This window comes from Gavia stellata, chromosome 18, assembly GCF_030936135.1.
Source record: "Gavia stellata isolate bGavSte3 chromosome 18, bGavSte3.hap2, whole genome shotgun sequence".
In the NCBI taxonomy this organism is placed as follows: domain Eukaryota; kingdom Metazoa; phylum Chordata; class Aves; order Gaviiformes; family Gaviidae; genus Gavia; species Gavia stellata.
Window position 1 is genome coordinate 18,468,766 of NC_082611.1, and position 12,818 is coordinate 18,481,583.

The following is a 12,818-nucleotide window of genomic DNA, read 5'->3' on the forward strand; positions in this document are numbered from 1 at the left end:
ATTTACACCCCATGGCTCCAAGGCAGCAAATGAGCTCAAGCCGTCAGGCCGCAGGAGAGGAGAGGCTGGGAGACCGAAGCGGGGGGCAGCCCCTCACCCCTGAACTCTGCCATCTCCCCTCGCCCTACGAGCACGGAGGGAAGGGCTCTACCGTCTGCCCTCCCCAGGCTGGGCAGGTTCAGAGCATCGCCCTCCTGCGTGCGGCACAGCACGCGAGGGGGAGAGACGCTGCACGCCGCTCCTCGGAGCACAGGAGGGTCCCTCGTCCCCAGAGCTGCGGGGCGCTGGGGTCCTGGCACCCGCGGGGTGCTCAGACAAGGCATCTTGGTGCCCAGAGCTTGTGTCTCAACCGGCTGAGGACCGATGCATTCGTCGCTGCCCGGTCCCCAGCGCTGCACGTTGCCATTCCGTCACCTCTGAGGGTGGAAAGTCCCTTGGGTGCCTGACCGGTGCGGTGGAGCCGCTTGGGCTTTGCCAGCTGCCGTTTGCCTGGTCTCGGTCCACCCCGCTTCAACCCATTTTACAGATTCCCCTTTGCCAGTCCCACTTTTGGGGGATCTTTGGCAGAGGACTCAGTGATGGGGGTTATCCACGCACCCGTGGCCACAGCTGTCCTGGCCCGTTGCTTGACGCAGAGCAATCCCCGAGAGAGGAAGGTGAATCAGCCATGCAGTAAAAGCCAGGTTTGGGCAGCGATTAATATTTTATAAAAGCAAGAAGTCTTGCTGCTGCTGCAACTTGAGGAGCGCGGGCCAGGGAGCAGAGGAGGAGGAGCGGAGGCTGGAGGAAAGCGGAGCAGAGGAGCTGATTCACCAGCCCGAGGGTGGGCTGCCGTCAGCCTTGCCAAGCCGAGAGCCCTGGGCTTCCATGCCACCGGGCAAGGCAAGAGCCCCGATCCTGCGCTGACGAGCTGCAGCACTGGTTACACAAAGGCTGGGGGGTCTCACGCAGGATCGGGCTCCCAGGATTGTAGAAATGGGGGAGGCAGAAGGGCTGGGAAGAGGCAGGGGGTTGGGGAGGAAAGGCAGGAGGAGCAGAGGGACCTGGAGCACCGGAGCTGCACGGGGGGCATCTTTGTAGCAGGCAGCAGGGAAGGATGCGATGGATGCTGGTGTCGTCCCAGCATGAGGCAGAAGGGAAGGGGCCGCACCTCGAATGCTGTGTTCAGTGTTGGGCCCCTCACTACAAGAAGGACATTGAGGTGCTGGAGCGTGTCCAGAGAAGGGCGACGGAGCTGGTGAGGGGTCTGGAGCACAAGTCTGATGAGGAGGGGCTGAGGGAGCTGGGGTTGTTCAGTCTGGAGAAGAGGAGGCTGAGGGGAGACCTCATCGCTCTCTCCAACTGCCTGAAAGGGGGTTGTGGTGAGGTGGGTGTTGGTCTCTTCTCCCAAGTGACAAGCGACAGGACAAGAGGAAATGACCTCAAGTTGCGCCAGGAGAGGTTCAGGCTGGATATTGGGAAAAATTTATTTATGGAGAGAGTGGTGAGACACTGGAAGAGGCTGCCCAGGGAGGTGGTGGAGTCACCATCCCTGGAGGTGTTAAAGGAACGTGTGGACGTGGCACTGCGGGACATGGTTTAGTGGGCATGGTGGGGTTGGGTTGATGGTTGGACTTGATGATCTTACAGGTCTTTTCCAACCTTAATGACTCTGTGATTCTGTGAGACAGGACAGAGGGAGGTGGGACCACCATGCCCGGGACTGGGGGCTGCAGCCTGAAAGCTGAAAGAGGAACAAAGCGACGGCTGAGAGTGCTGGAGCGCGAGGGGGCTGGTGGTGGGTCCCGTTCTGTCCCCCCGTCGCCGCTTTCACCCTGCGCTGGCCCGTCGAGAGATGGAGCTGAACCACTCTCTGGCGTCTGTGAGGTCGCTGCACGTCCCTGGTGCGTCCTTGCCCTGGGACCTGCGGTGACACCAGTTTCCACTATGGCACAAAGCTGCTCTCGGCGGAGCGGAGGCTCGTGCCCTTCCCCGGCAGTGCCCCAGCGATGCTCACCCGGGGTGGGAGGGTCCCACCACCGCATGGTGGGACACAACCATCTCCAACCCTCATGTGGGACCTCCTCTGCCCTGGGGGAGCCATTTCCAGGGTGGTTTGGCAGTGAGGACAAGGGGAAAATCATCTCCCCCCTCTATCCATCCCCTCTCCCCCTCCACCCGTGAGTGACACCAGCCTGGTGAGGTGGGGTCAGTGGGGTCCCTGGGCCCCCTCCCTGGCACTAAACCCCTTGGGTGGGGAGGAGGGAGCAGGGTACCCCTGTGCAGGTGTGGGCATGCGTGCGGGGGGGAAGAGACCCCCGGCACCCCGTAACGCTGCAGTGGAGCCAGGAACCCGCAGCCCGACGGTCCCGGCCAAACACGCCGACCCCAACCCACCTCCCGCTCTTCCAGCACATCCATGGGGCTGACCCCAAATCTTAACTGGGCTTCATGCAGAGGCTCTGCCATGCTCTGCAGTCCTTTCTGGGGCTCTCCGGCACTCGCAGCCGCTGGGAACTCCCCAAAGGAGCCGGGAGAGCCGCAGCATCCCTGTACGCTGAGGAACAGCCCCAGCGCCCGCTGGGCTGGGGGCCCCTCACTCCTGGGGTTGGCGGGGGGGGGACATATGGTTTTAAATGGGACTAACTGGTGCGGGCAGGGAGGCAGCCGGGCTGGGAACCTAATTAGTGGGCTGCCCAGCTCTAAAAAGATTAGCCAGGATGCTTTGTTCGGCATAGGGATTTGTCAGTGATGCCGGCGTGGAGGACACCCTCGCCCAGCCGGGCACCTGCACCTTCCCATGGGAATCGCATGGGATCGGGCCCGGGAGTGGCTCCTCGTGGAGCCGGGACCTCCCAGAGGCCACTGCCGAGGGGTTTGGCCGGTCCCGGTGAGGTGCCGCTGGAGCAGTGGGGACGGTTGTTGGTGCCACAGTCCCTCGTGGGCAGGGGGTCAGCCTGTGGCATCCATGGCACCGCGGCTGTCACTGTCCCCACGGGACACGCTGGATGTCACCCCTCCGGCCCCAGCCCTCGCTGGGTGCTGGCTGCCCCATCAGCCCTCCCCAGCCCTGCCCCACTGACAGTGGGGTGCGTGCAGCTCCCATGCCCCCTGTAACCCACACCTGGATGCCCACCCTACACCTGGTTGCCCCCCATAATACCTGGTTGCCCCTCCATACCTGGTTGCCCCCCACGGGGATGCCCCCCACTCCTGGGTGCCCCATAACCCTGGATGCCCACCTCACACCTGGATGCCCCCCAGTCCTGGGTGACCCCCAGACCTGGATGCCCACCCCACATCTGGATGCCCCTCTACACCTGGATGCCCCTCAGTCCTGGGTGCCCCATAACCCTGGATGCCCCTCTACACCTGGATGCCCCCCAATCCTGGGTGCCCCATAACGCTGGATGCCCACCCCACACCTGGATGCCCCCCAGTCCTGGGTGCCCCCCAGACCTGGATGCCCACCTCACACCTGGATGCCCCTCCATACCTGGATGCCCCCCAGTACTGGGTGCCCCCCAAACCTGGATGCCCACCTCACACCTGGATGCCCCCCAGTCCTGGGTGACCCCCAGTCCTGGATGCCCACCCCACATCTGGATGCTCCTCTACACCTGGATGCCCCCCAGTCCTGGGTGCCCCATAACCCTGGATGCCCACCCCACACCTGGATGCCCCCCAGTCCTGGGTGACCCCCAATCCTGGGTGCCCCCCACACCTGGATGCCCCCCATACGCCGACGGCCCCACGCCGGCCGGGCCCCGCCACGACCCCTCCAGACTCGCTGTCCCATCATGCTCTGCTCCAGCGCGCCCCACGCGGCCGCGGCAGTCCCCCGCAAGGCACGCCGGGACCTGTAGTCTGCAGCCGCCCCGCCCATCCCTCCGCCCGCCCCGCCCCGCGGCCCCGCCCCTGGAGGGCCCAGAGGAGCGCGCCGGGGCGGTGCCGGCTTTGACGGACGCGTCGCTGAGCCTACGGGAGCGGCGGCGTCCGGGCGGGGGGCGGGCTCCGCCGGCGCCTCTCCCTCGGCCCGAGCGGGCGCTGCGCGGCGGCGCCAGGCGGAGGCTGCGGCCGTGGTGGCGGCTGCGCGGCCCGGCCCGGCCCCGGGCGCTCCGGCCGTCAGGTGGGTGAGTCCGGCCCGGCGCCGGGGGCTCGGCGGGGCGGGCTCGGGCGGCGGGGCCTGGCGGGGCGGCGGCGGCGGCGCATTGTGCGGGCGGGCGCGGGGGCTTTGTCAGCGGCGGGGGGCGCTGAGGAGCCGGCGGGGCCGGGCTGTTTTCCTCCCATTCCTCCTCCTCCTCCTCCTCCTCCTCCTCCTCCTCCCGCCGCAGGTCCCCAGCGCGTCGCTCGGCGGAGGATGCGAGGCGAGGCGGAGGGCCGGCTGTGAGCTGCGGCGGGGCGGGGAGAGGCCCGGCGGTGGCCGCGGAGCGGGGCCGGAGCCCGCCCTCAGGCCGGCGGGCGGCGGAGGATGCGGATCGGGCCTCCTCGCCGATGAGAGGGAGGATGGGAACCCAGGGCAGCCCGGTGAAGAGCTACGATTACCTCCTCAAGTTCCTGCTGGTGGGGGACAGCGACGTGGGGAAGGGCGAGATCCTGGAGAGTCTGCAGGACGGGGCCTCCGAGTCCCCCTACGCCTACAGCAACGGTAAGGGGCAGGATCGGGCCCGCGCCCTCTCTGAGGGGGGGGACGCAGGATCGGGCCCGCGCCCTCTCTGAGGGGGGGGACACACAGGATCGGGCCCGCGCCCTCTCTGAGGGGGGGGACACACAGGATCGGGCCCGCGCCCTCTCTGAGGGGGGGGACACACAGGATCGGGCCCGCGCCCTCTCTGAGGGGGGGGACACACAGGATCGGGCCCGCGCCCTCTCTGATGGGGGGGGGCACAGAGGATCGGGCCCGCACCCTCTCTGAGGGGGGGGGCACAGAGGATCGGGCCCGCGCCCTCTCTGAGGGGGGGGGCACAGAGGATCGGGCCCGCGCCCTCTCTGGGGGGGGGGGCACACAGGATCGGGCCCGCGCCCTCTCTGAGGGGGGGGGGCACAGGATCGGGCCCGCGCCCTCTCTGAGGGGGGGGGGCACAGGATCGGGCCCGCGCCCTCTCTGAGGGGGGGGCACAGGATCGGGCCCGCGCCCTCTCTGAGGGGGGGGACACAGGATCGGGCCCGCGCCCTCTCTGAGGGGGGGGACACAGGATCGGGCCCAAGCCCTCTCGGGGGGGGGCAGGATCGGGCCCGTGCCCTCACTGAGGGGCGGGAGCCGAGGATCGGGCCCGCGCCCTCACTGAGGGGGGGAGACACAGGATCGGGCCCGCGCCCTCACTGAGGGGGGGACACAGGATCGGGCCCGCGCCCTCTCTGAAGGGGGGGAGCCCAGGATCGGGCCCGCACCCTCTCTGGGGGGGTGCAGGATCAGGCCCGCGCCCTCTCGGGGTGGGGGGCAGGATCGGGCCCGCACCCTCTCAGGGGGGGCCCAAGGTGCACCCGAGCTGCAGCACTGGCACCTCTGTAAGGGGCAGCAGCAGGGGCCCTGGGGGGGGGGTCAGTGCTGGGGAGGGATGCGTTGTTTTGCTTTTTCCATTCGTTTTTTTATTAACTGGAAGCACGGAGCCGTGCGTCAGGGTCGCGCTGCCGGCTGCGGAAAGGCCACGGCTGTTCCTTAAACCCGTGAAAGATCCGCGGGAGAATCTGGCCGGAGGGACGGCAGAGAGGGCTCGGTGCCTGATGTAATCCCGGGATGCGGGAATCCCACAGCGCAGCTGGAGGTTCCCAAGCGGGGCTCTGCCTCGACACCCCGCTCGAAGAGCCGAGCTGATTTCCCGTGGCCGCCGCGGGGGTCAAGGCCGGGCCCCAGCTGTACCCAGAGGAAGCGGGGCCGTAACAAAAGAACGGGAGCGTTATTTCCAGGCCGGAGCTGCTCTCCCTTGGTAGCCGGCTACCACGAGCGCAGCTTGGTTGGTCCACCTCCTTGCAACCATCAAGGTTTCTAATGGAGCCCATGACAGACCATTAACTACGGTGTCACAAGACCGTAATTAAGAGCCAAGGAGTGGCGCTGCGCTATTTCCTGCGTCCCCTCGCCGCGGTTAAAGCGTAACACGGCCTGGCGGGGTGCGGGTCCTGGGGTGGTTTTCAATCTGTCATCCTTCCCCCCCAGCCTCCCTGCAAAATAACGTCCCCGAGGGCTCGAGGGAAGCAATCCAGTTCAGACCCTGCATCGTCACCGCAAGCAACCCCAGGGCTGGAGCCAGGTGGTGTTTAGTTTTGCCTGTAAGCAGGAGTCTGAGTGAATCAGGCGCTTCGCGATGCTCTGCGTGGAAGGTGGCTGAATTTAGAGCATAAACGAGCGGTGTGGCTCGGCTCCTGACTGCGCGCTCGCTCCTCGGAGCTACTACCAGCTTCGAAGGAGCTGGTGCAAGCGCGCACCTGCTCCGCAGAGATTTACAGGGAGGTGGTGACTCAGAAAGTCCGGATGCTTGTGAAATGAGAGCAGCAAATTCGGGAACTAGAAGGTTGTGGTATCATTCATCTCCTTGGGTGCCTGGCTGAGCTGGTGCGGTTTGCCTTCGAGGAGATGCTTGGCGCTTTTAAGCTTCCCTGAAGAGAGTTTGTGTCTCTGAAGAACCTGCCTCATCTGGGAGCCGTGGAGCTGCTCCTCGGGGTTAGCCTTTACTAAGCAGGAAGGGATGAAGAGCGTTGTTTTAAGCAAAGTGTTAAAGCTGGAATTGTCTTCTGATAGAAATGGTTTTGACCGCTGTTTTGAAGCAGGCGATGTAGGAGTAATAAGTACGATTGCAAAGCGAGTGTGCGGTGGGTTCTTTGATATATACGTAAAACCCAAAGAACAGTGACCGGCTATCGCTGTAAAAGCTTTGTCTCTGTACCCGCTGTTTTATAACAACAAATACCACCTTTCTTCCGGGAAAAGAAGTCTCGGTGAACTCATATTTTTCAGAACCTTCCCTCATTTTCTGTGGGCAGTCGAACCCATTCCTAATTAGAGAATTAGGTCACATACTGTTTTTTTCACAGTAATATATGCTCTGATAGTTTCTGCTTCTGTGGCTTCTGCGAAGCTACATGCCTTTTAGATAATCAGATGGAGTAGCTTTGAGATCTGAGTGAATTTGAGATTGCTGATACTCCTGACAGCCTTGGCAATCAAACCCCACCCGTCTCTGGCGCAGTTGGGATGTGCGTACTGACAGGGCACGCTTCTCCGCCAGCGTGCTTTCGCTCTGCCCTGACGGTGACCATCCCCTGACGTGGAAGCGCTTAGATTTTGTGAAGAGCTAATGCCTGGCCTCTTTTTTGACCTGTGCCTAATGCCGTCCCAAAACCGCGACGGTGGAATGTTATGCAGAGGCTTTTTTTGTGAATCTTTTACTTGTAAGCACGTCGTCCTCCTCCTCATCCCCATCCCAGACCCCACATCCTGATTTGAAACGAGTGTTGTATCATCTACTACTTGTTTGATCTGTCCAGAAAACAGAACCTGCCGTTACCGGTGTGAAATGGAGTGTGCTTTAGGTTGATCTTGTCATTGGGACATCTCATGTCGAGCTCGGATCCCTAACCTCTAGTGGGGAGGGGTAAAGCCCTCGTGCTCTCTCTGTCTCGTTGGGGTCTGCAGCTTTTCCTGTGTCGGCCAATGTTTTGACACCGGTTCTTTGAAATGCGGTGTGAAATGGATTGTCCTTTCAGCTCTGGGAAGGTGTCCCTTTAAAAGTGACGCTCTGTCAGTGAAGCTCTGTACTTTTGCTGCTGCTCATCTGCCGTACGCCTGGCCTCTTGAAAAGGGTTTGGGGGATTCCTCTCTTCTCCGTGAGCGGCTGGGTGTCAGAAGAGGAGGCAGCCAAGAGATAGCCCTTTTTCTATCGCATTGCTTTTGAGAGCAGTAAGCAGCGGGCATCTTCTGCTTGCTTACGTCCAGTTTCTGAAAGCCTTGGGGGCACTGAGCTGCGTCTGTCTTAGAGCATCACAGTCACTTCTGTCCGTCCTTGTTCACGATCCCCGCGCCGAAACATCGCTTCCTAACTTACAGAATCACCAAGGTTGGAAAAGACCTGTAAGATCATCAAGTCCAACCATCAACCAACCCCACATGCCCACTAAACCATGTCCCACAGTGCCACGTCCACACGTTCCTTGAACTTAGTCTTACAGCTTGGCACCTCCTACTAAATCAGGCAGGTCTTAAATTGGACGCTGCAGTTCCTATTGTGCATAGCAAGACCTTAGCAATGTCCTTTATTTAAATTGCTGTTAGAAATCAATCTGGACCCTATTAAGTAGAGGTGGTTGTTACTCCCTGGATGCTGATGGCCTTTGCGGTGATGCCCCTGACTTGCGCCCGAGCTGCAAGGGCACTGGATACAGAACTTCTGCTAACTTAAAACCAGTATTTTGAGGAGGGATTTGAGGTCCGGTTGTCACCTGTGTGTTTCTTTGTGGGTTCATGCTGAAGTTACCAAGTGCGTCGGTCTCCAGGAGCATCAGGCCAAGCACTCTCTCCGCAGAGCAGGATCTGCCTCCGGGAGAGTGTTTATGTCGTGTGGCTGGATATTGTCACCTCCCGTCCCCAGGAGGGTTTGTGACTGAGGTGGACTTTTACTTTTTCTTGGCCAGCTGCAAAAAGCCCTGAATTAAGCCACCTTACTAGTATTTTGGCAAAAATGTGGACTTTTGGGAGAACATAATGGTTTGTTCTTCTGGGCTTCCAGTGTTGTCCTCCTACCCAACTTTCACCCACCCCACTCCCCAAATCTGCAGTTCTGGAGGCAGGGTGCCATTCTTGGAGCCCCACCGCTGCTCTTGACAGCTGGAGGACCTCACCTGGAAACCAAAAACCCTGCCTTTCCCCCGAATGCCCTCTCCTCTCGGCACTCGCTCCTTCTCCCAAGGTACGGGGAGGGCTGTTCTGGCCCCTATGCTGTGAGCCACGGTGTTACGGCTGACTCGGACTGAAACTGCATGCCTTGCTCACGGATACGAGTCAACTACACAGATCACTTTGGTGCTTAAGTTGCCCAACTGAGGTCTGTCCTTATCCCTCCCCAAGTACCGAAGCCGGACAGAAATGTCTTTGGTCGCAGGGTGGTTTTGGACAATGAGATGTGGTGGAGCTGCGTGTGAAAGTAGGGACAGTGTATGTGTCCTGCAAAAGGAAGACAAGGCTATTCCTCACCTGAAGGACCCGTGGCTTTGTCACTACTGTGTCATACATCCACTCAATTATCTAGTTATTCATGTGCTTGTGCTGAAATGATCTTGCATAGCTGGTTTGTTGGCTTGCTTGAGAAGCCAGCCCTGCGCCGGCTGCATCGACGGGTGAGGCAGGGGAGGGCTCCTTGCACACGGCAGGCACGAATGCCATTGCTGCCGTATGAGATGGTGCCCCGCGTGCACCAGAAATAGGGCCAGGGCTGGTCTCACCACGCAGACGTGAATGTGATGTGCTCCATCCTCACGTGATGGAGGGCTTTTTCTGCGGCAGAGCCTTCCCCCTCACCTGCTGCTGTTCCCGCAGGAAAGGAGAAACGTGTGTTAGGGAAAGAGTGGAGCGTGTTTCTGAGCAGATGGCTTTGATTGGAAGGGGGATGGATTTTTATTTTTATTTTTTCCCTGTCCTCAGCTTGCATTAAGAAAGTGATGAGGAGGAAGCCTTATGTCTGCACTCTGATCTCCTTTCAAAGAGCAGGTGAAAGCTGAACTGAAAGCGTTGCCCTGCTGCAGGGATGGTGCTGTGACGGGCCCTAATGCGGTGAGCCCTGACGCCTTCTTTCAACCCCATCCCTTAGCTGGGGCTTAGTGTCTTTGTTCAAGCACCATCCTTAGGTGCTCTGATACCCCACTGCTCTCCAAAGACCCAAGGGAATGTTACGCAAAAGGCAACTTAAGTGCTCAATTGCAATAGCTACCGACAGGTTTTTACGGTTCAGATAAAAATCTGTTTGGATCTTTCCCCAGAGCTCTTCCCCCGTAGCAGAAGTGCAGGGAATTTGGCTTTTGGGCAGGGGGGGTGAGCCCATCGCAGCTCGGTGTCTGTGCCAGGCATCAGGTCGGGGGCAGCGTAGCTTTGTGCCCTTTCCCTGGCCGGGAGGGCAGGGAGAGGTGGCGTTACTGCAGAGCAGCTGAAGACACTGCTCAGCCCTCGGAGTTGGGCAGGACCCTCCCAGGCGATGCTGTGTGCCTGGGGACCTCGCCGCTGCTGTTTAATTACCAGGTTGTTTATTTGAGTGACCCACATCTTTGGATGTCTTTTCCCTCCGGTTGTTTTTGTGCAGCTGTCTTAAATTTGGAGGTCCCTAAGCTGTCCCTTTCAAGTCTTTCTCTGCAGCGATTACTTTCTTTGCGTGTCTTATTGCACCTCCTTCTCAAGAGTGCGCTGTGACCCTCAGTCACCAGAAACATTACCTGCAAAACTGCTCTGCTTTGCTTTGTAGCAGTCTTCAAGCTAGTTACTGGCCCATCAGGGCGTCATCTGTGCCACAACCAGCGTACATAGGGGTGGAGGAAAAGGGATGTGTTGTCTTGTCTTCCTCGCCGCCACGGAGGGCGTGCAAGGCGATACTTCTCGATGCTTCTGCTCCTTGCCTGTTGAGTTTCCAGGACTCACCAGGGAGATGGTCTCTTGCTTCTCATCCGCAGCCTCTGCGTTTGCTGCCGTGTTTGCCTAGAGGTCTGCGCTGCTGCGGAGTTTGCCATCGCTGGCTCACTTTTCCCCAGCCCTACCAAAGCATGCGGCCGAGCAGTTCTGCTTTAAACTTCTGCAGCTCCTGTAAGGACGGGACCTCTGTCAATACCTGACGGCATCTAACCTTCTCTTCTTGAGCATACAAGAAGCAGTTGCTGGGTGTACCTGTGTTTGGTAAAACCTCGGGGGGAGCAGCACTGCTGTGGTGGCACCTTCTGGGCATAGACACGAGAGCTACAGATGTTGAGCACGGGCTCGAGATTGCAGCTGAGCGCTCATCCCGGCGTTGCTGCGGTGTGTCGGGGCTCTCTTTGGTGTCAGCAGGGAGGGAAATATTGATCCTGGTGCTGCTTCGCTGCCGCCGCCTCCTCCTCCTCGCCTGGCCACGTGCCACCGGGTGGGTTCCCGCTGTCTGCCGGAGCAGCGTTGTCCCCGTCGGTGGTAGACACGAGCTGTCCGGCTGGGCTGGCCTGCCGTTCCAGATGCTGCACGCCAGTGGGAACTGCTGTTTGTTTTCTGGCATGACTGTATTCATTGGAATAATGTTTTATTTAGAGGTTTCAGCGCTCTGATGCGAGGGGGATTGAGGCAAAATGTTCTAAGAGCAGCCTTGCTATCACGTCCCTGTAGTGGCCGCAGAATTGATCTGCAGGGAATGCTTCAGCTGGACCGCACCGGTCGTGCCACTAGAAATCTCCGTCGATGGCTTGTGGAGTGGAGAGTGGTTGTTGCAGCAATTCCCCGTGTCTGCCAGCGCTTGCATCAGTGTCCTTCAGGGATATTCGCTTCCCTGTCATCAGGGGCGCAAAACTGATCTCATCAGAGCGGGCTTTTGGCTGAGAAACAACTCCAGCATCTCTTATTCCTCCATTGTTTACTGCTTATCCTTTGTGTGAAAAATACTTCCAAACGTACAGCGTTGAACCTCCGTCTCTGCTTGATGTGGGGCTAAATAGCAGTGGCTTCAACTTAAAACCCAAAACAAAGCAAGCAAACAAGAAAAAACCCCATCAAAACAAAAAAACCAACCCCCAAACTGAGTGCCTAGCAGGTTTTGATGTCTTCGGCTCTCTCTCAAGTCAGGATTACGGATGCACAGCACCGTAAGAGGGTTGTTTCAGGAGAGTTGTGTTTGTGTTGTGTTTTTATAAAGCTGGGGAGTTATTCTGCAAAGTTCTCGATGGCACCGGGCAGTTCTCGCCACCTTTAATCCCCTGTATAAAAGCTTTACTTTTACATGGCTGTTAATATGTTACTGAGCCCTGAGCACATAAAGGTGATGCGAACTGAGCAGTGCCAGTCTGAAGTGGGTGGAATGTTCTTCTAATAACTGGGGTTAAAAGTTTCTCTGTATTTTTTATTTTTAAAAAGCGAGTCGGTTTTTGCTCTATCCAGATCCCGCGATGACGTTGTCCACTTCTCTCGGTGCGTGGGGTTTTTTTTGTTTGGTTCTTTCGGCGTATATAAGCCGCATAGGAAAGCCCATGGAAAATGTCTCCTCCTCCTCCGCCCCGTCTCCTTCAGCTTTTGTTTCCAGCTGTTCCCAGGCATGTTTTCCTCCGGCGGCCTCCCTCTCTCGGAAGAGCAGAGCATCTTTCCCTTGGGCTTGCAAATAGCTACGCTACAAGCTTAGGTTTCGGAGCTGAGGTTTTATAACCTTGCTTTTCATCTCATTTTCATTCCCTTTACCCCTCACCTTCCTCCGGCAGCCCAGGCTCGGCACGGAACGAGCGGTGATACAGAAGCATTATGTCATACCGGTTTCTATTTGATTGCAGGCAGAGGAGGAGGAAGGAAGCTCCGATGTGAAAATCTTCGGCCCTGTTTTGCTAAATGCTTCGCTGTGAGTTGGGACTCACCTGAAAGGGAAATTTCCCTGGGGCGTAGAGGATCGGGGCTCGGGGCTGGGCCCCCCCCACCCCGTCGAAGAGGAGGTCTTAGTTGCGGTAGTAGTAAGGTTGCAACATCAGCTCAGAGACTGTTTGTTCCTATAGGGCTTCTCTCTGCTGAGAGCATTTCTCCGTAGCCATAGCTTTTTAGATTTTCTTCCTCTTTTCTACCTCCTCTTTGTCTCATTTCCAGCATCCCATGGGGAAACTAGACAATATTATATCATTTTAAATCTTTGACACCTGTTCTCCTA

The 12,818-nt window shown here is 59.0% G+C and overlaps 1 protein-coding gene across 2 annotated transcripts in view; it reads left to right on the top strand.

Annotated features, from left to right (window-relative positions):
* The first annotated feature begins 4,473 nt into the window (after window positions 1-4,473).
* Window positions 4,474-12,818, top strand: part of RAB40C (RAB40C, member RAS oncogene family) — a 36,829-nt gene continuing 28,484 nt past the window's right edge. The window contains exon 1 of one of the 2 annotated variants that reach the window (XM_059826439.1): window positions 4,474-4,627. In XM_059826439.1, the coding sequence (XP_059682422.1) occupies window positions 4,474-4,627 (154 nt within the window). The remainder of the gene's footprint in view (window positions 4,628-12,818) is intronic. The other variant, XM_059826441.1, reaches the window with a different exon arrangement.